The 18,842-nt window shown below is 43.3% G+C and overlaps 2 protein-coding genes, 1 long non-coding RNA gene and 2 other non-coding genes across 9 annotated transcripts; 4 read left to right on the forward strand and 1 right to left on the reverse strand.

Annotated features, from left to right (window-relative positions):
* Positions 1 to 21: 21 nt before the first annotated feature.
* Positions 22 to 5,810, forward strand: LOC100880610 (uncharacterized). Of its 2 annotated transcripts, XR_143502.3 has the most exons (6): positions 22 to 1,220; positions 1,338 to 1,632; positions 1,719 to 2,194; positions 2,603 to 2,921; positions 2,991 to 3,599; positions 3,687 to 5,810. It is a non-coding gene; the product is annotated as an uncharacterized LOC100880610 (long non-coding RNA). The 2 variants fall into 2 exon arrangements; XR_001096481.2 differs by lacking the exons at positions 22 to 1,220; positions 1,338 to 1,632 and adding an exon at positions 2,328 to 2,362 and having other exon boundaries at positions 2,053 to 2,194.
* Positions 5,811 to 5,910: 100 nt separating this feature from the next.
* TRNAK-CUU (transfer RNA lysine (anticodon CUU)) lies at positions 5,911 to 5,983 on the forward strand. The gene has a single exon. It is a non-coding gene; the product is annotated as a tRNA-Lys (tRNA).
* A 3,060-nt stretch (positions 5,984 to 9,043) lies between these two features.
* TRNAM-CAU (transfer RNA methionine (anticodon CAU)) lies at positions 9,044 to 9,115 on the reverse strand. Its single transcript has one exon. It is a non-coding gene; the product is annotated as a tRNA-Met (tRNA).
* Positions 9,116 to 9,520: 405 nt separating this feature from the next.
* Positions 9,521 to 10,939, forward strand: LOC100874967 (ARL14 effector protein). 2 transcript variants are annotated; one of them, XM_003705083.3, is made up of 4 exons: positions 9,521 to 9,860; positions 9,929 to 10,022; positions 10,091 to 10,359; positions 10,588 to 10,939. In XM_003705083.3, exons 2-4 carry the CDS (start codon positions 9,960 to 9,962, stop codon positions 10,670 to 10,672), a joined length of 417 nt encoding a protein of 138 aa, XP_003705131.1. In that variant the 5' UTR covers positions 9,521 to 9,860; positions 9,929 to 9,959; the 3' UTR covers positions 10,673 to 10,939. The 2 variants fall into 2 exon arrangements, with proteins under 2 accessions (XP_003705131.1, XP_012144872.1); XM_012289482.2 differs by having other exon boundaries at positions 9,524 to 10,022.
* Positions 10,773 to 18,802, forward strand: LOC100880686 (GTP-binding protein Di-Ras2). 3 transcript variants are annotated; one of them, XM_003705050.3, is made up of 5 exons: positions 10,773 to 10,914; positions 11,011 to 11,706; positions 12,540 to 12,750; positions 13,868 to 14,086; positions 14,589 to 18,802. In XM_003705050.3, the coding sequence occupies exons 3-5, from the start codon at positions 12,613 to 12,615 to the stop codon at positions 14,820 to 14,822; spliced, it is 591 nt and encodes a 196-aa protein (XP_003705098.1). In that variant the 5' UTR covers positions 10,773 to 10,914; positions 11,011 to 11,706; positions 12,540 to 12,612; the 3' UTR covers positions 14,823 to 18,802. The 3 variants fall into 3 exon arrangements, with proteins under 3 accessions (XP_003705098.1, XP_012144871.1, XP_076397488.1); XM_012289481.2 differs by lacking the exon at positions 10,773 to 10,914 and having other exon boundaries at positions 11,086 to 11,706; positions 12,399 to 12,750; XM_076541373.1 differs by lacking the exons at positions 10,773 to 10,914; positions 11,011 to 11,706 and adding an exon at positions 11,713 to 12,394.
* Positions 18,803 to 18,842: the final 40 nt, after the last annotated feature.

Raw genomic sequence — 18,842 nt, forward strand, 5'->3', positions numbered from 1 at the left:
TGTGTCCTTCCTTTTTTATATGTATATAAATACTAGCTCTTTTTTTCCTCGCCAAAATCCAAAAGAAAAAATACGTATATTTCACGTCTTTCACTTTTTTACGTCGTCGACGAAACATTTTTCCTCGTATTCCGTTTCGAATCGTTGTCTGGAAAATGATCTAGATCGTTTCGCGAATCCGTAAATAAACGACGATCATCGCGAACGAAATAGCAGGACCGACCTTCGACCGACAGGGTGAAACTTGCCCGATAGGGAGTGGTCGATACGACCCTGATTCGAACAGTAAATATAACGCGTAGTTTTTCTTCTGCCACGCGAATCGGTATGTATAAATCGTTCGAAATAACGCTACGTCCAATTAACCGTGTTCGACTTTAAACAAGGTACACGTTAAGAAGCGAACCAGCAAATTTTCCAAGCTCTGGCCAACATATGGCAAGTAACATCAGACTAGATAAGATACGCAACCGGTATCTACGCATCGACTGATTTATCCCGCGGAATTGGACCAAGCGTTAACACCATAGCGGTGTTGTAACTGGTCATCTAAAAGTACGCGTTCCAATAATAATACCGCGATACGAAGGTAACGACGAGGCAAAGAAATTGACGAAAACGGTAGATCGGCTGACGCGGTGACGCGACGATGCACCATTCGATACGGTGCTGTTTCTCCTTAGAATTTCGAAACGTTAAAACGTATAACGAGGAACGGTCAAAGCCATCCTCCGGAACAGTACATATTGTAGGTCGTCGCGGAACCGTGACTGCTCCGTTAATTACATAAACGTTGCTACGCGTTGAAAATTCGAGATCCGCGGGTACGAAGCACGGTTAGCGAAAACCGTGGAAATCGCGTCGATCCGTCAGGAAACGCGAGGCGACGCGACGATACGGCTGCGCGAACGTTTCCGCCAACTGTTCGGCTGTCCCAGACCTTGCTAGCGGACGTGTTTCGGGTGCACTAGCTAAACGTTACAGGCACAGGCCAGTCATAGGCTGTGCAATTTTTAGTCGCCGTGCAATTTTTCCTGCCAAACTAGAGCGGTGCATGCTAAAGATAGGTCGCGGTGCTCAGGGATCGTTGCGTATAGATAGAACCGGCGCGGGGGACAAGGGAGACCTTGGCCTTAGAAGTTTATATAACGAGGAAGCGCGCGAACCACCAGCTCAGTCGCGACGCTCCGTTTCGATCCACCGATCCGAGCCGCGCTCTCGTAAGTCTATGATTCATACTTCCTAGTGCATCCTCGCTTCCGATCTATCCTTCCTATTTCACCGAAAACGCTATCGTTGCGCGCGAACCTCGTTGTAATTTCATTGGAAACTTGCAGCAATTCTGAAGATAATAAAAAAAGATCGGCGAAATTTTACGTCGGTGAAGTTTTCGAGAGGTTACTACGCGTGCAAAGCGAAGAAAGGTATCCGCGTGATTGGGGTAGGAAGTTCGTCGAAACGAAAGGAACGTGGCCATGGTGAACGGTGACAAGTGGCTTTTCCGGCGTGCGAAGTAAAAACACGCTCTACATGCTGAGGAACTGGAGCAGTGGAAGTTGCGCGACCAAACGAGTAAATCAGGAGGTGTACGATGGAATCTGGTCTGCTCTGAATAGAAAAAATAATAACTCAGTTAGTGGTCAGATTTATTTTCAGATTATTTAGCTACCAGACGAGACGTACCGTAACGTAAATTATTCGATCGAAATCCCTTCTAGGCTTCCAGGCAGTCCGACGATAGACCGGCATCGAAGACCGATAGACGTTTTCAGCTGACGTAGCCAGTTTAGAATTGGAAAAAAACGATGCATCTGATTTTACTCTGGGCGTTGGTCGCCATAATTGGCCGGGTACATTGCAAATGTAGCCTAATACCGATCGTGGATGACGAACGGTCGATCGCCTACGCGTGCACGGAAGGCGGCCTAAACGACCTCGAGGAGATATCCGACGAGGCAGAATGGATAGAGTTTACAGTGTCCCGACTCCACCATATACCGGGCAACGCGTTCTGGAGATTCAATAACCTTAGACGATTATCCTTCTACAGTTGCCACATAAGATTCATCGATCCAGACGCGTTTGCCGGTCTCGATCGGTTGGAATGGTTGATATTCCATGGGACCGAGATTCGCGTGGCCAGGACCGCGTGGTTCCGTCCTCTTCTTAACTTGAGAAAATTGCTCATGGACAAGTAAGCGAAATATCGGCGTGACATTCGACTAGTAACATAGCAACATAAATACTTTGTCTCTAACGATTATTAGCTACGATACCTTTAGCTATATGATACCTTTAAAACGATTAAGACTTATTTGCACTCGTAGTGGGCCGAGATTTGCATGGGAAACGCGGAAGCGCGGTAAGTATTTCCTTCTTGGCAAAACGCCGTCAGCGCCCTCGTCAATACGATCGAAAACAAACGATTACGTAAAAATGATAATGGATTCGTATCGTTAGTATCGTAGCATGAAAATCCTGCGACTAGACTCGTAATGTCGTTCGTTTTCTTCTGAAATTCAATTTATGCGTATTTAGAAGATAAGACATAAGATTATATATTCGAGTACATACCCACAGCGAATTACGAACGTGTTCGCAGATGCGGTTTGGTGCATATCGAACCCGATGTTTTTCGCCAGCTGCCTAAGATCGAAACTTTAGGGCTGCGAGATAACGATCTCAGTTGCTTACCGATTAAGGAGTTGTCGTATCTGCGAGAACTCAGGACCGTACGTTTCGACGGGAACCCTTGGCTCTGCGAATGTCGACGAAGATTGAACGAATACCTTAAAGGTCGATCTATCGTTCAGGAAGCGCGATGTTTCACAGGAACGAGCGTTTGCCAATGTATGGCGCTAATCGGATTTCCCGACCTGCCCTTCTCTTTTTCTCCGCAACTCACCAGCAATTCCGACAAAGTAAGTGTACGCGCAGAAAGGTTGTACGGATTATCTTCGAAACGATTAATCGGTTAACCGTGATTTCAGAATCGAACGACGATTCATGGGAACGAACTTCAGACCAACGTGCTCACCTCCTTGGACAAACTTCCCGACGAAACCACCTGGATCGAGATTTCCGGTTTGCCGATAGACAAACTTCCAAGATACGCGTTTTTCCGTTTCGGAAATAGTTTACGGAGCTTGGATTTCAACTACTGTGGCATCGAGACGATCGACGACGACGCTTTCGCGGGATTAAATAGATTACAGCGTCTCTCGATGGTCGGCAATCGGTTTGCGATAGTCGGTGAAAATTGGTTTCGATATCTCTTCAGTCTTCAACAATTGATTCTGAAACAAAACGGTATCGAACAGTTCGAAAGAAACTCTTTGTCGAGCGTCGGCGATAGTTTACGGTATCTCGATATACGAAATAATCGGCTGCGTTGTATAGCAATCGAGGAATTAGCCGAACTGAAGAAATTAGAAAAGTTGGACGCCGTCGGTAATCCTTGGCTCTGTAGTTGTCGCAATGTTCTGCAAAATTTTCTGACGCGGAGAATCGTTGGATTCGACATTAACGTGGGTCGATGTTACAACAACAATAACGAGAACGAGATTCCAGATGTCAGCAGTGGCCGACCGGTGCAACAGGTACGATGCCTAGTTATATTCGATATAACTCCTTTCGTCGTCGTAGCGTATAAAGATCTTTAGAAATTGACAATTTCTCTTGCGTAGACAACGGTCAGCGAAACTGCGGTTACAAGCGGCGAAATATATTGGACTACCTTCAAAACTACCGTGGAACAATCGAATGTCACGCTGACCGGACCAACGACTTATATCGGCGGATGCAGCCCTGACAAAACTGACGGATCGAGCTACACTTGTCGAGCTATAACATCGATCGAGGAATTGGGCGTAATACCTTCCACGGTGCACACTATCCGAGTCGTCCAGTCGAATATAAAAAAGATTCCGGAATACGCATTCTTACGCTTCAACGAATATCTATCGACACTCGAGCTCAGAGACTGTAACATCGAGAACATCGAGCCTCGAGCTTTTTCCAATCTCCGCAGACTCGAGTATTTGTCTGTACGCGGTAATAAATTAGAATTTATCGACGCAGAAATGTTCCGGGATCTGTACAATCTGAAATGGCTGGATCTGTCGCGTAACAACGTTTACAGAATCGCGAATGACGCGTTCAACTGTTTGCCGCACCTCGCGACCCTCGACATCTCGGAAAATGTCATGAACTGCATCGGCATCGAATACATGGCTGCTCGTCTCCGTCACCTGACGTCTCTACGGGTTTCCAACAATCCTTGGTCCTGTATGTGCGCCAACAAAATAGCCGAGTTCTTAAACGGCCGTGGAATTAGCTACGACAACCGTTCGCTGTTATCGAAGGAAGATTGTTACTTTACGCGGATTCCAAATGCTACTGTCGATCCTCCCACGACGAGCGTCGTTCACTCGACCAAGAACGAGACGATCGAGGGAAGCTGCGTTTCTCGCGAGGACAGCAGGGGACTCGTATACGTGTGCGACAATGGTAATTTATTATTGTTGCAGACGATACCGGCCGAGGTCGCCTCCATCGTCTTTCAAAACTGTAACCTACCGCGACTACCGACCGAGGTTTTCTCTAGATTCACCAATCTGCGGGAACTGGTAATCAGGAAGTGTAATTTAATGACCGTCGAAGAAGGCGCGTTCCGTGGTCTCGGAAAATTACAAAATTTAACGATTCAAGACAATCGGCTGGAAATGATCGGCTCGTCTTGGTTCGTTCTGGAAAATCTCGAGAGGCTAGATTTACGAGGTAATTCCATCGATTATATCGAATCTGGAGCTTTCCGTCACTTGAGTCGACTTAGTTATTTGAATCTGGAAGGTAACGCCTTCAGATGTATCTATACCAGCGACTTGAACGATATGCCTAACGTGTACATTGTCGAGTTTTTCGGAAATCCGTTGAAATGGAGGTGCAGGCTCGAATTGGAGCAATTTCTCGAGGCTCGAAAAATAAAGTTTGTCAAGATCCAGAACTCGTGCGAGGGTTTGAAATTAACGAGAAGTCTTCTTTTGCAAAATAAAACGGACGGTTCGTACGATTGTCCATCCGATTGTTCGGCGGCTACTCGCATCGGTCAACATTTTCTTCCTCTACTCGCGTTATCGTTTTTACTAACGCTTATTCCTTAGTTACCATGTACCTACAAATACGAACACAGTTTCAAACTTTTCAAGTTTCTCGTTAAATCAAATTATCATTCGCCACCTAACTATGATACAGTGATATATGTGTTCGATAAATGTTAAACGCGATTTATGCTACGTTCGAATACTTATTAATTAATAACTGGGCAAGTTCGACTGTGTTAGAGTAACGCGATGCTTAACGATCGTGATGCACATGTGATGATTAATAACGTGTTATCGAAGGTGTATACGCGGAAATAGCTGCCGAATCGAGAGAAACCAGCGAACAACAATAATTCCAAAGTACCGTTGATATTTCTCAACTTTGAAAATTACCCACTGTTAGTATTATGTGCCATAATATATTTAACTTATTTGCATCGAAGGATCGTCATTTTTAATAATATGTTTAGCCGAACGCGTTTACCAGAAAAATTAATTTCAAATTGAAAGTGTTACGTATCGAAAGAACGAAAAAAATTAACCGAAGCAGACGTGCAAAAAGGACAGAGGACTTTAACGCATTAATTAACTTACGCTTAATTAAACGTATTTGTTAAATGTATACATAAACTTGTTACATATATTTATATATACGCTATACCTTCGTTACTTTTTATTCGTCCATTAAAAAAAGATGTTTACCACTTATGTTGATGCGTAATACTTATTTGCAGGTTTCGTTTTCTTTTTTCTCTATTACGATTAAATTATATAACAGATAAACTAAAATAAGAGAAGAACCGAACAAGCCCGGCTAGCTCAGTCGGTAGAGCATGAGACTCTTAATCTCAGGGTCGTGGGTTCGAGCCCCACGTTGGGCGGTGAATATTTTTTTTTTCTTTCTTACCTTTTCCCGTTACTGTGTCATTTTTATGTACGCTGTTATTACTTTCGAACCAAAAATTCAATCAAGTAAGTATAACTGACTTTTCATTGAAACATAATATTATTTTATTCAGTGACCGAGTCGAAGCTCTTATACTTGACTTTGCAACTCCTTTGTCCGCGCTTTTCTTTTGCACCACTCAGCCAATTCTCATCAAATTTTGCACGCACATGCGCATGTACATCCAGATGGACATAAAAAAATTTTAAATGCATTAAAGTCTAGGCGGATATGGTTTTTCGGTAATTATTCCTCCGTGGCATGCGCGGCCGGCGCGCAGGAAGAATATACACATGATAATGAGTATGCCAAATCGTTAATTACTCACATTCCGAGCACAGTCTATGAACCTTTATGATCGAAGAATGGTCAGCAATGCATTATTTACATGGTTCGATCATGAAAGTTCATAAATAATGTCCGGGTAATGAGTAATTAATTATTTTGTTGCAGCCTTGCGATACGTACATGAGCCGCCTATGTGAATTCTACTGCGCATGCAAAGTGCAATATTTCGGCACTTTGACGACGCAGTATGGTCCCTGAGGCATTTAGAAACAAATTTCTATTAAGGTTTGATGCGTTTTGATGCCTAATAAAGGCAGAAAATGAATTTTTGTCGAATTCGGTCGAAAACGGTACAGGTGGCGCCATCTGGCGGCGAAAGTTGGAACTACGAAAACCTAAAATCTCGATTTTCTCGAAAACTAGGAACTTTTCCGAAATTCTGAGATATACAAATTGTTCCTTGTCGCCTACGGAATCGGACGAATGTAATTATAGCCTGCTAGGACAATTATTAAGGAAAATAGAAAAATAGCCCGTTTCATGGACTAAAAAATTGGCGTCCATCTAGCGGCGAAAGTTGGAACTACAAAAATAGAAAATCTCGATTTTCTCGAAAACTAGGGACTTTTCCGAAATTCTGAGATATACATATTTCTCCTTATCGCCTACGGAATCGAACGAATGTAATTACAGCCAGCTAGGGCAATTATTAAGGAAAATAGAAAAATAGCCCATTTCATGGACTAAAAAATTGGCGTCCATCTAGCGGCGAAAGTTGGAACTACAAAATCATAAAAACGCGATTTTCTCGAAAATTAGCGAACTTTGAGTACTTCTGAGGCTGAGAAAGTGTTATATGATCGCGTTAGGAGCAGAATAAAGCAATAAAAGTTTCCTGAAAGCTTTAATAAAGAAAATAAAAAAAATGTCATTTCATGGAGAAAATTTGTGGCGCCATCTAGCGGCGAAACTGCGAACTAAACTGAAAAAACGTATGCCCGAACACGCGTAAAGGAAAAATATAGAAAGTAATATTTCGCAACTTTGACAACACAGTATGCTTCTTTAGACATTTTAAAGCAATTTTTGTTAAATAAGTTATTCATTTTATTGCCTATTAAGCCCAGCAAATCAATTTTTATTTGATTCCTTAACGCGTGTTCGGACATACGTTTTTTCAGTTTAGTTCACAGTTTCGCCGCTAGATGGCGCCACAAATTTTCTCCATGAAATGACATTTTTTTTATTTTCTTTATTAAAGCTTTCAGGAAACTTTTATTGCTTTAGTCTGCTCCTAATGCGATCACATAACACTTTCCGAGCCTCAGAAGTACTCAAAGTTCGCTAATTTTCGAGAAAATCGCATTTTTATGTTTTTGTAGTTCCAACTTTCGCCGCTAGATGGACGCCAATTTTTTAGTCCATGAAATGGGCTATTTTTCTATTTTCCTTAATAATTGCCCTAGCTGGCTGTAATTACATTCGTTCGATTCCGTAGGCGATAAGGAGAAATATGTATATCTCAGAATTTCGGAAAAGTCCCTAGTTTTCGAGAAAATCGAGATTTTCTATTTTTGTAGTTCCAACTTTCGCCGCTAGATGGACGCCAATTTTTTAGTCCATGAAACGGGCTATTTTTCTATTTTCCTTAATAATTGTCCTAGCAGGCTATAATTACATTCGTTCGATTCCGTAGGCGACAAGGAACAATTTGTATATCTCAGAATTTCGGAAAAGTTTCTAGTTTTTGAGAAAATCGAGATTTTAGGTTTTCGTAGTTCCAACTTTCGCCGCCAGATGGCGCCACCTGTACCGTTTTCGACCGGATTCGACAAAAATTCATTTTCTGCCTTTATTAGGCATCAAAACGCATCAAACCCTAATAGAAATTTGTTTCTAAATGCCTCAGGGACCATACTGCGTCGTCAAAGTGCCGAAATATTGCACTTTGCATGCGCAGTAGAATTCACATAGGCGGCTCATGTACGTATCGCACGGTTGCAACAAAATAATTAATTACTCATTACCCGGACATTATTTATGAACTTTCATGATCGAACCATGTAAATAATGCATTGCTGGCCATTCTTCGATCATAAAAGTGCAGAAAATATATCCACAAAAGGTGTAAATAATTATTCAAAATGACCTCGTGTATACCGTTTGTCACCGTGGCTGACCTTAAGTTATTAGTTAATAACTAATTAATTTCATGAAAAATCTGAACAAATATGATACAAGAAAGTAGCTAAGGGATCACGGAACATTCTTTTATTATGAAAGTGCATAGACTGTGCTCAGAGAGTGAGTAATTAACGATATTGCATAGTGATTATCGTGTATATTCCTCCTGCGCGCCGGCCGCGCATGCCACGGAGGAATAATCACCGAAAAACCATATTCCCGTAGACTTTAATGCAAAATTGAATTTGCTCGCGCTTATGTAGTTGACTTTTCAACTTTTTTGTCCACACCTCAATCAAACAGACCTAGAGTACGTAGTACTGTACAGCACGAAGCATTTACTTAGCGTCAGGTATTGTCCATCAAAAAATAACACTTTAATTTTCATCGAAATAATTTGCGCAGTTATTTTTTCTTCTAACAAAGGTTAGTATATAAAGTAGGAAGATTTAAATGATCTCGATAAACGAAAGAAAAAATTAAAGGTACAGAGAAGATAAGTCGGAATTTTGATCTTCTCCGTTAGCAGAGCGTGGTTTCGATCCACGGACCTCTGGGTTATGGGCCCAGCACGCTTCCACTGCGCCACTCTGCTTGCTTGAAACTCTTAATTCTTCAAGTAACTGATTCTGGGTAACGGAAATGGAACATGTAGCGCCATCTCTTTGGCGATCAAGGTGAACTACATACTTTTGAGACTGTAATCCCGTTAGTTCCCAAGTACTGCCACTAAACGGCGCCACGTGTATTGTTTTCCGAAAGATGACGCCACTTGTTCCATTTTTGTAAAAATACAATTTATAAAAAAATACAATACAAATGCTAAACGATTTTATGGATTAATATGCCATATATTTACTATATATTTATTAGTATTGATTTTATACTGTTTTCAATATATTCCGTGGGTGAAAAGATGCGGTTTATGTGTTCGGATCAGTTCGTATTGTATACCGTATTTCCCTGATGCCGTAGGGAATTTACTTTCGATTTGCCATAAACCATTCTCAGAGATATCATTTTTTTCCAAAAAAAGCTTATTTGTAATATTTGGTCGATATCGGAGCACATCGGTATTCCGAAGTTTCGCCAAAATTAATTATAAATTGACCTTACCTACAGATTAGCTAGAAATATTCGAGTCGCGTTTCTCAACTATCTTCTTTACCGATTTTCTAATTGTCATTATACGTAGAAACACGTGTTGTTGTTTATAACGCGGTGGTAAAGGTAGATCAAGTTTCTGGTTAATTACGCACAAGTGTTTGATCTTACCGATATACTATTTCTGGTTTTTACCGTAAGGAATAGTACATATTACAAGGTCGAGGATCGAAGCGGTAATGGATATTTGAAAAGTTGAAGGTTATGTAAATGCAAACTCTCTGATCGTAATTATTGTTAATAGCGATTCGTTATTAACGTTTGAAGCGACTATTATGGAAACGGAAACTTCTGGCGAATCTTCTCATTCGAATATCGAAGCTCCACCACGCGAACGAGTAAGTGCCTGCCTGTATCGGTGGTTGGTCTAAACGACAAATTATTCTTCACAGATTTTTTATCGCAGAAAAATACACGGGGATCCCGTCAAAGAGCGGTAGATTCTACAGTGACGACAAAATTTCTTCGAAATTTCGATCCCGAGCATAGCGAAAGAGAAAAACGTAAACTGCACCGACGAATATATCAAGGATATAAAAAGCACTCTGTGTACAATGATAAGGGTATTTATATAAAAACAGGAGATGACCTTTGCGATTGCTTAAATTTAAATTGTGCCGGATGTCATTTTCCTTGCCCGAAGTGCTCTTCTACGAAATGTGGCCACGAATGCAGGTTTAGTAACAAAAATTTGTCATTAATGGAAAGAGTCGCAGCAATAGGGAGGTAGTGCCGCTTATTGACCGTGTCTTTGTTAATAAATTTCTTGTAATACGCTAAATACTAAAACTTTTTGGCACAAACAGAGAAGAAATAATACAGGAAAAACACGGCTGTCTCTTTATTGCGGCGACACTTTCAGTTTCAATAGTTTTACTATATTAACCGAGCATCCTTAATTAGGAATAATCGCAGATGGACATACGAGTCGATAGAAAACGAAGGCAGCGACATAATTATTAGGAATCCGATGGTAAAAGAATACTAGACGTTAAACATTCTGCTTGGTCGTATAGCAAATTTATTCTTCTCGTGACGACCTTGCGACCATGGTACACGAGTACTTTACAATCATTCGACCGAATATTCTATCGCATTATTAATATAGTAAAAGTTATATGGTATCGATGTCACTTTGGTTATATTACATTAAAGACAAGGTAGCGTACTAGAGCGATGTAAATAGATTTTGATATCGACAACGTAGCGCGTTGAAAAAAGAATAAAATTGTACGTATACTTCCTTCTTCCATCAGTTATTCGTACGCTTTAATAATCCTGTGTAACATAATTGTAACGAGATCCTTTTTCGATCGGCGGAAGCAGCGGACTTTTTCGGAGACGCAGCAGGATACACGATGCGTTACTCGAACAAGAACGAACGCGTCCAGAAGAGAAACACGTTGCTATCGAGTTAAGAAAGAGCTCGAAGAAGAAGAAGAAGAAGAAGAAGATTATATATACTTGGCGCGCGTGATGCACGTGCGTGTGCGGTAGTGTGCAGTTACGTGTACCGACACACGAACACGCTATTGATTTTCTTCGGCACTTTTGGCGTAGTGCGCACGTACCTAACGCACATACACACGTTGCTCCGGTGGAGTGGGGCTCGCCCCGATACGGAGGGCGTGCGCTTCGTTTCCCTTCGAAATCGTCAAAGTTCATGCAACCGAAAGCCTGGAGAGTAGGCGAATATGCTGATCCCGTGGCGGATGGAAATCGAATGCAATACCCGTTGATCGATCCACTAATTAACAGTCGTCGTAAACGTGATTCAACGTCGAAGTTACATCGCGAATCACTCGGACACCGTCGAACATCTTTGCTCGAGAAACATCTTTGGCGAAAGAAAGCAGTTGTTATCCAGTTGCGTCGAACCGCCGGGTCGAGAAACCGCTCGTTACCTGGCACGTTGTCTGCACGGCTAAGGGTGTAATTCACGGCTTCGTTGAATCTTCACGTCCTATCGAACTGAACGTCGAACCTGGTGTTTACCCCAGGACAATCCTGACGCATAAGAAGGTACGGCAGCGACTCGGGTAAAATTCGTCGAGCATACTCGTTTACAGATCGAAGCGGTTACTCGGACGAGGAGAAACCACGTGAAAGTGTCGTCCGTCCGATCGTGTCTATAAAGAGGGTTTATCGCTCGCGGATTCACCGCGACACCATCGCCGGGTCAATGGGATCGTGATCTTATCGCTTAATGGGACTGGTGACGCGACGAGCGACGACGTTCAACCGTGGTCGTGGTTCGGAATTCGTTCGATTAGACGATTAGACTCGTCGCCGGATCATACCGATCGGTAGACAGCTCGTCAACAATTTTGCCAAGTGTACGGTTAGCAGCAACTCGTCGCGAGCGAACGTAGGAATCGATTATAATTTCGCAAGTCGGTTTAAACGTTAATATTCGAAGCGGTGCTCGCGGTGGATGTTATTCGACGATGACAAGGGATTACGGTTCGAAATATCACTTGTTGAATTGGTGCACGTATAGGCGGATAATTATAGCTCATAACAAGAGGATTCGCGAAACGCGTTTTCTTAATCGACTATAGTAGAAAAAAGAGCACGTGGTCCGTCTCGTTGGCATTCCATCGGTGTCCCGGAGGTTTCCGCTACGAATCCAATAGAGAATCGACTTCGATTATAGCTCAGTGATTTTAGTGATTTTTTCAAAGCAGCTAACTGGAAAATCTTGTTGCCCGTAGGTGTCGGAGAGTGTAAATACGAGGCCATAGAACCGTAAATAATGACTCGGTTATAGAGCGAAGGGTGGTTGTTGTTGCAGCAACCTTTTCATAAGACTCGTGGCCGTACGAATCAATGTTGTTTTGTATGTTGTGTGGCAGAAAGATTTAAACGATCTCGCAAAAGGGACCCCGTGTGGCGGGGGTTAACGTCGCCGGGACGGCAGATGTCAGGATGCCGGAGCAGAGTAACGACTACCGCGTGGTGGTGTTTGGGGCGGGCGGCGTTGGCAAGAGTTCTCTCGTTCTGCGTTTCGTGAAAGGAACCTTTCGCGAGTCCTATATACCGACTATCGAGGACACCTATAGACAGGTAAGCCTAGACTAACGCTAGGAAGAACCTAGGACCGCTTCTTACACGCTACTGTCTATCCTGTTGACCCTCGCTTCGCGTCACGCGGATCCCGCGCTACTCGCTAAACCTTTACTAGACTTTCATCGAAGAAAAGTTCATTCGCCTAGAGCTTATTTTCATTTTCCCTCCCTTATTTAGCCGCGTTCGAATCTCCGCGTCGTTAATACGCGTATATCGAAGCAGTCGATAATTAACGACGCGAGTAGTAGCAATAGATGTTCGAAATCAGATAAAAGTGCAGCTCGTAGACGTTGTATCGTGACGTAAAACGGTGACGTTTTGCCGATACGATGATTCATACATGATGCAAGATCATTGCTCTAATCGTTCATCTTTCACGCGCTATCTCGTTCCGTAATCGCGAAACCGAGCCGCGAGTAAACAGTTTATCTTCTCTTTTTTCTACTCTTCTATTCGCGTTTGAAATTCGTTCTCGACGTTGCCGCACGATTCGCCTAGAGACCGAGATAACACGGTTAGCTCAGAGATTCCGTTGTCAAGTTGTTTGAACACGTTTTACTTTCGAACGAGCGATTACCGTTTGATCGTTTAATAAATTACGATATTTTTCTAGCAAATATTCGACGGCATCGACATAGGCACAGATATGGACATAGATACATAGACGACGAGAAAGAAATTTTTCGTTGGAAACGATGGAAATATTCGACGTAACGTAAATGGCAATTAACGTTTCAGGGATGGAAAAAAGAGCGTAATCGCGCAGTTTCCAACTTGGACAGAGAGCATTATTTATGTCGAGAGTCGTTAACGGTTATAGCCGGCGAACGAGAGGGTGCGCGGGATTCCCCGTGATTAACAACTTTGATCGTAAATCGAATTCAGTTAAATAACGAACTACAGGGAAATCAGCGAGACGCACGAATATCGCACGACCGATCGAATCGAGAGCCGAAGAATTTAGTAAACGATTTTTCGGTATTAGTTTAAAGATGTAAAAGCTTCGTCGGCGAAACTGTCGAGATCCGTGCTGTGTACGCGAGAAGAAGCGTGCTCCGATCAGCGATCGAATCGTGCTCGATAATAAATCGAACGATACGCTGCGATATTTCAGGTGATAAGCTGCAACAAAAACATATGCACGCTTCAAATTACGGACACAACGGGGTCTCATCAGTTTCCCGCGATGCAGCGGCTTTCTATTAGCAAAGGTCACGCCTTCATCCTCGTATATTCGGTGTGCTCGCGGCAAAGCCTCGAGGAACTACGACCCATCTGGGCCATTATTAGAGAGCTTAAGGGACAAGACATATCGCAGATACCTATAATGCTGGTAAGACCTACTTTTTTCCTACTCTCGTTCAAATCCTATCATACGCTAACCATAGAAGAAAATATTCGCTAGAATCTGTTAGTCGCGTCGCGTAATAACCGGCTTTCGATTAGTCCATTTCTAATAGACTCGCTTCCCGTATATTACGATACGGTCCTATCTAGTTGCATCGGCTTAAGCATCGAGCGAAGGTTTAGATCGTCGGGGAAACGACGCGAACCGTTTAAAAGCACTCGCGGCGCATTCGAAAGAGAGCGAAGCGTCTGCCGGGGTGAACGCGTACGGTCGAAAGGTGTAATATCGTGGTGGAGAAAAAAGAATTTTCCGGTTTCAACGTTAAACAATATCCTCTACTCGTTCGTTTTCTGCTTATTTTCTTTATTTCGATTAAACTCGTTTCGAATATAATACGGTCGCGACGCTATCGGAAATACGCCGACGAGTAGCATCGATCGAGCAGAAAGGGAGATTCGATTAAAGATACTTTTCGATGTTCCCGTAGGTGGGGAACAAATGCGACGAGAGTCCGTCGGTACGCGAAGTATCGATGAGCGAGGGCGCAGCGGAGGCTGCCAATTGGGGCTGCGGATTTTTGGAAACATCCGCGAAGACGAATCACAACGTGAACGCGTTGTTTCGGGACTTATTGATGCTCGAGAAGAACAGGTCCGTGTCGTTGCAACCCGTGCAGAGCAACAACGCGATTAGCCTGAAGGAAAAATGCTCGGTCATGTAACCGAGCGGAGAGGAAGGAGCCCGGAAGGTCCACGTAGCAGCGAATCCTGTTCCAAAGCGAGAAGAAGAAGCGGCAGGCTAGAAGACGACGTCCACGGTAGTCTCGACACCGGCACACGGAATATTTCGAGCCGCGCGAGCGAAACGAAAAACACCTAGTTATACATATGTATGTAGTTCGGTCGAAGGCGTACGTTAATGCTCCTCGTTCTTAACGAGCCTCGTCGTCCCTCGTTGCGGAGCATTAAATTCGCCTTTTAACGTCTCTTTTTAACCGAACGACGTATTCGATATTATCGATAGATTTTTTAATTTTGATACAGAGCGACGTCGCGTTAGCTTTCACCAGGCCAACGACGCGCGCGCGCGTTCTTCGTTCTGTACCGGTGTTGTTAGCCCGTTAGTCTTTCGACCACCGTTCGTTACAGCCATCTCGAGCTTATTAAACGAAAGGGACCACCAGCATTTCTTCGACCCTTTCGTGACCAACGAATACGCGCGAACATCTTTCTTGTAAGAGCAGCCAGTACAAAGACGAGAATCGTCGTCGTCTACGTCGTCGTCATCGGCGTAGCTAGAGTCTTTGCCCGGGACGAGAGTCGCTGCCGATCGCAGGCAAGCATGACCAAAAATCGACGTCGTGTCGAATTATGTCCCTCGTCGCGCTAGCTAGTTGCGTCGATGACCGCGCGTCGTGCTACGTTGTCTCGAGACTACTGCGCGACGACACTTGCGGGACCGGCATCGCAACGGAAAGGAAAAGGAAAAGGAGAAAAACTAGACAAAAGTTGTTACGATATTGGTTTTTGTTGAATAGTTGTAAGGATTTTGTAACGACGCTAATTAGGATTTATTACTCGACACGTCGGAGGATACTGAAAAATACACGCGTACACATCCCAGTACACGTACACGCACATACAGGCTTGCGCGCACATAGGTTCATTAGGCACTCGCGTTTCCCCGTGTTGACCCAGATTTTACTGTTTCCTTCCTGTATGTCGTACACGCGTAGATCGCGTACGTGTTAGTGTTTACGAGGAGACGCTAATTAAAGGGACTTGCACCGAACGGCTCGTTTTTTCTCGATCATACTCGTTACGCGTTTACCGTCGCGACTCGAACAGTGGCGAATAAAGGTGTAAAGTTGGCGAGTAAAGGCGAGTAGAGGTCGAGGCACGAGTGGATAAGAAAATTCGCTCGTAGACGCGCTCGAGGGTTATCAACGAATTACGGTTCCAGCCATTCTCTCCACTCGCGTCTCCGTTCGATATTAGGATCCGTCGGCCGTTACTTCGAATCATCGCCGATCCGATTAGGATATTTTTAGGCTGGACCAGCTTCTCCAGCCTCGTTATCGACAGAGCTCGGTGCGACCAAGCGGTTTTATTTTTTGGAAATTTTAGAATTTCGCCCTTTTCGACGTTTAAACGTTCCGGAATTTTCGAATCTCGGAAACTGAGCTGGACATTCGGAAAGTTTTCAATGTCTCCCTCCAGGCGGACAAAGACTGGTCCTTAGCTAGGAAGAATCCGAGCGCGTTATTTAACGGATCGTAGGTAAGCGAACGAATACATATCGTACGTAGTCGTTGATCGTCGACGAACGGACAATTGTCACGCGCTTGTCTACCAGGAGACGGTTCAAAGTTAATAGAGTTTTAACGAACGTCCTATCGCGACTCTCTTCGACGAAAAAGCTTTAATAATCGTTCGTAACCTGGTGCATGCACGAAACACGTGCATCCGCGTACCCGTGTATAGATACGTATTCGCACGGTTATGATTTAGCGACAAGGTAATAAGGAGTCTAGTCAAAGGGAAAACTGAGCCGAGAGAGCAGCGAAACGTAGTGTACTACTACCCGTTACAACCGTGGACGAATCGTGATTCTCTGATTTTTTCGGGGCCAATCGGTGTGTGATTTACATAAATCGTGAGCTTCTTCCGCGCGACGACAGCCGGAATTCTGTTCCTTTCGCGTGTTCGCACAATCTTAATCTTCCCGAGCGCTACTTCGAATTCGATCCCTTTACGATCATGACGCGTAATCTATAATCGAGTTTTTGAGAACCTTTATCCAAGCTCTACGAGGCGAACAAATTGAATTTTCTATCCGCGCCGAAAACCGGTGCTCCTTTTTACGAACGTTGCTACTCGCTTTTTAATAACGATCGCTATTTAGAGATTTTGCAAAATAACCTAACCGTTCGTTTTATACTCGACACTGGACGGTCATGATCTTCCAGGGTTCGATTTCGACGTTCGCTCTCGAGCCTCTACGTTCCGCGTGTTCTCGCGTAAATCGTTCTGATTTTTCAAACTATCGTTACTCGTCGATCGCGAACAGAAACAAAGAGTATTCTACATCGAGTACACACGTTTTTTATCGCGTTCGAATTGTCACGGCACGCACGACCACGATATTACGCTTTATTTTTTTATTACGTGTCCGATGTACAGCGATCGAGCACGATACGGCCAATTCGAAACTTTTCACCGCTACTTTCTTCCGGTATCTCCTCTTTCCTTGGACGAAACTATCTCGTGCTCGGTAATTCTTCCCCCTTGTCGCCGTTTTTCCTTCGATCGGGGGAAGATTCTCGACTGTACGTCGTTACTCGATTGCCGAATCCTGGCTGGCGTTGCTCGAGGACGAAAACTCGAATCGAAAGACGAATAAAAAGATACGCTCGGGAACGACTAACATTAATAGGGAAATTAATAGACGAAATGTATTCGCTAGAGAAACCGGTAGACAGACTTAGCGCGCTTGATCGACCCTTAATCTACATTCGAGAATTATTCAATCTTTTTTCTAAATACTATACGACGAAGTACACTAGATTCTCGATATCGAACAAATTCGAGGAGAATCGTCGTTAACGTTAATCGTATTTATTAAAGAATATATGAAATACAAGTATAGAAAATAAGTAGATAAAAAGGAATCGTAGTCAAGAGTGAGAGCGGTAGTTAGCGTACGCGACTCGGTTGCTACCAAAATCGAACTTTTTTCTAATCGACTTTTCTCTTCGTACACCTTCCAAGTAGCGTCGTTTAATATTCATAATAATATCAATAATAATAATAATAATAATAATAATAATAATAATAATAATAATAATAATAATAATAATATTAATAATATTAATAATAACGTTAACGATAAGTCGACGATCGATGTTTCGTTCTCGAACAAACGACTTCCGGATCGAACGGAGCGGTCGTTCGTGCCAAATTATAAATACGTTGTCCGTTATTCGTGGGAGTTTACTTAGGCTTAAGCTCGTTGTTAAGCGACGATGGATTTTAAAAGACGAGAAAACAACGCGCTTCTCTCGATCGGCCATGTTGGGTTTACGATCGACGGAACAATAGCGACGTATGAAAAGTACCGCGAAGAAAATAAGCTTGTCCAGCTCGCTTCCTGCAAATCCGATGTATAAAAGAAATTTGATTAAGAAGTAAGAGCGAAGGCACCGAAACATGTAATATGCGCGAACGCGCAAAGGTGGGAATTCGGTAACGGACGGAAACGACAGTCGATCGAGAAAAGTTTCGAAAGAACAACGCGTCGCATCATATCGTAATACCATATCGAAATCGACTCAGGTACAAACGTACAGAATCAATGGACACGAAGAAATTATCGAAAACTAACAACGAACTCGATCACGACTCGCGCTTCGATTCGAAAAGTCGACGAATAATTCCCGCCTTTGATCGATCGTTCATCGAACAAAACGAAGGATTCACATATCATATGGCTACGCGTTCCGCTACCTTAGAAGCGGACCGCGTTTCGAATGGCACAAAGAGCGTTCAAATATTTAGGAAGAAAAAGAGAAAGGCGAAAAAGTCCGATATCGAAAATGATTCTCGTCCGTTATTATCCAGGATCGAGTCCCGTTGATCGATTACGGAATCTGTACTCGCGAACAAAAACAGAGATCAACTGCGAATTATACAATCGAATTCACTTGTACGTTTCTTCTCTAAGACCAATTCACTTCCGCTCC

This window comes from Megachile rotundata, chromosome 16 (genome assembly GCF_050947335.1).
Source record: "Megachile rotundata isolate GNS110a chromosome 16, iyMegRotu1, whole genome shotgun sequence".
NCBI classification, from domain to species: Eukaryota; Metazoa; Arthropoda; class Insecta; order Hymenoptera; family Megachilidae; genus Megachile; species Megachile rotundata.

Bases quoted from the DNA above. Each gene is read 5' to 3' on its own strand.
- LOC100874967 (XM_003705083.3), top strand. From the start codon at position 9,960: ATGGAAACGGAAACTTCTGGCGAATCTTCTCATTCGAATATCGAAGCT. The intron at 10,023-10,090 runs GTAAGTGCCTGC...TTTTTATCGCAG, and splicing joins AAGCTCCACCACGCGAACGA to AAAAATACACGGGGATCCCG. The intron at 10,360-10,587 runs GTTTAGTAACAA...ATCCTTAATTAG, and splicing joins AAATGTGGCCACGAATGCAG to GAATAATCGCAGATGGACAT.
- LOC100880686 (XM_003705050.3), top strand. From the start codon at position 12,613: ATGCCGGAGCAGAGTAACGACTACCGCGTGGTGGTGTTTGGGGCGGGC. The intron at 12,751-13,867 runs GTAAGCCTAGAC...GCGATATTTCAG, and splicing joins TCGAGGACACCTATAGACAG to GTGATAAGCTGCAACAAAAA. The intron at 14,087-14,588 runs GTAAGACCTACT...ATGTTCCCGTAG, and splicing joins CGCAGATACCTATAATGCTG to GTGGGGAACAAATGCGACGA.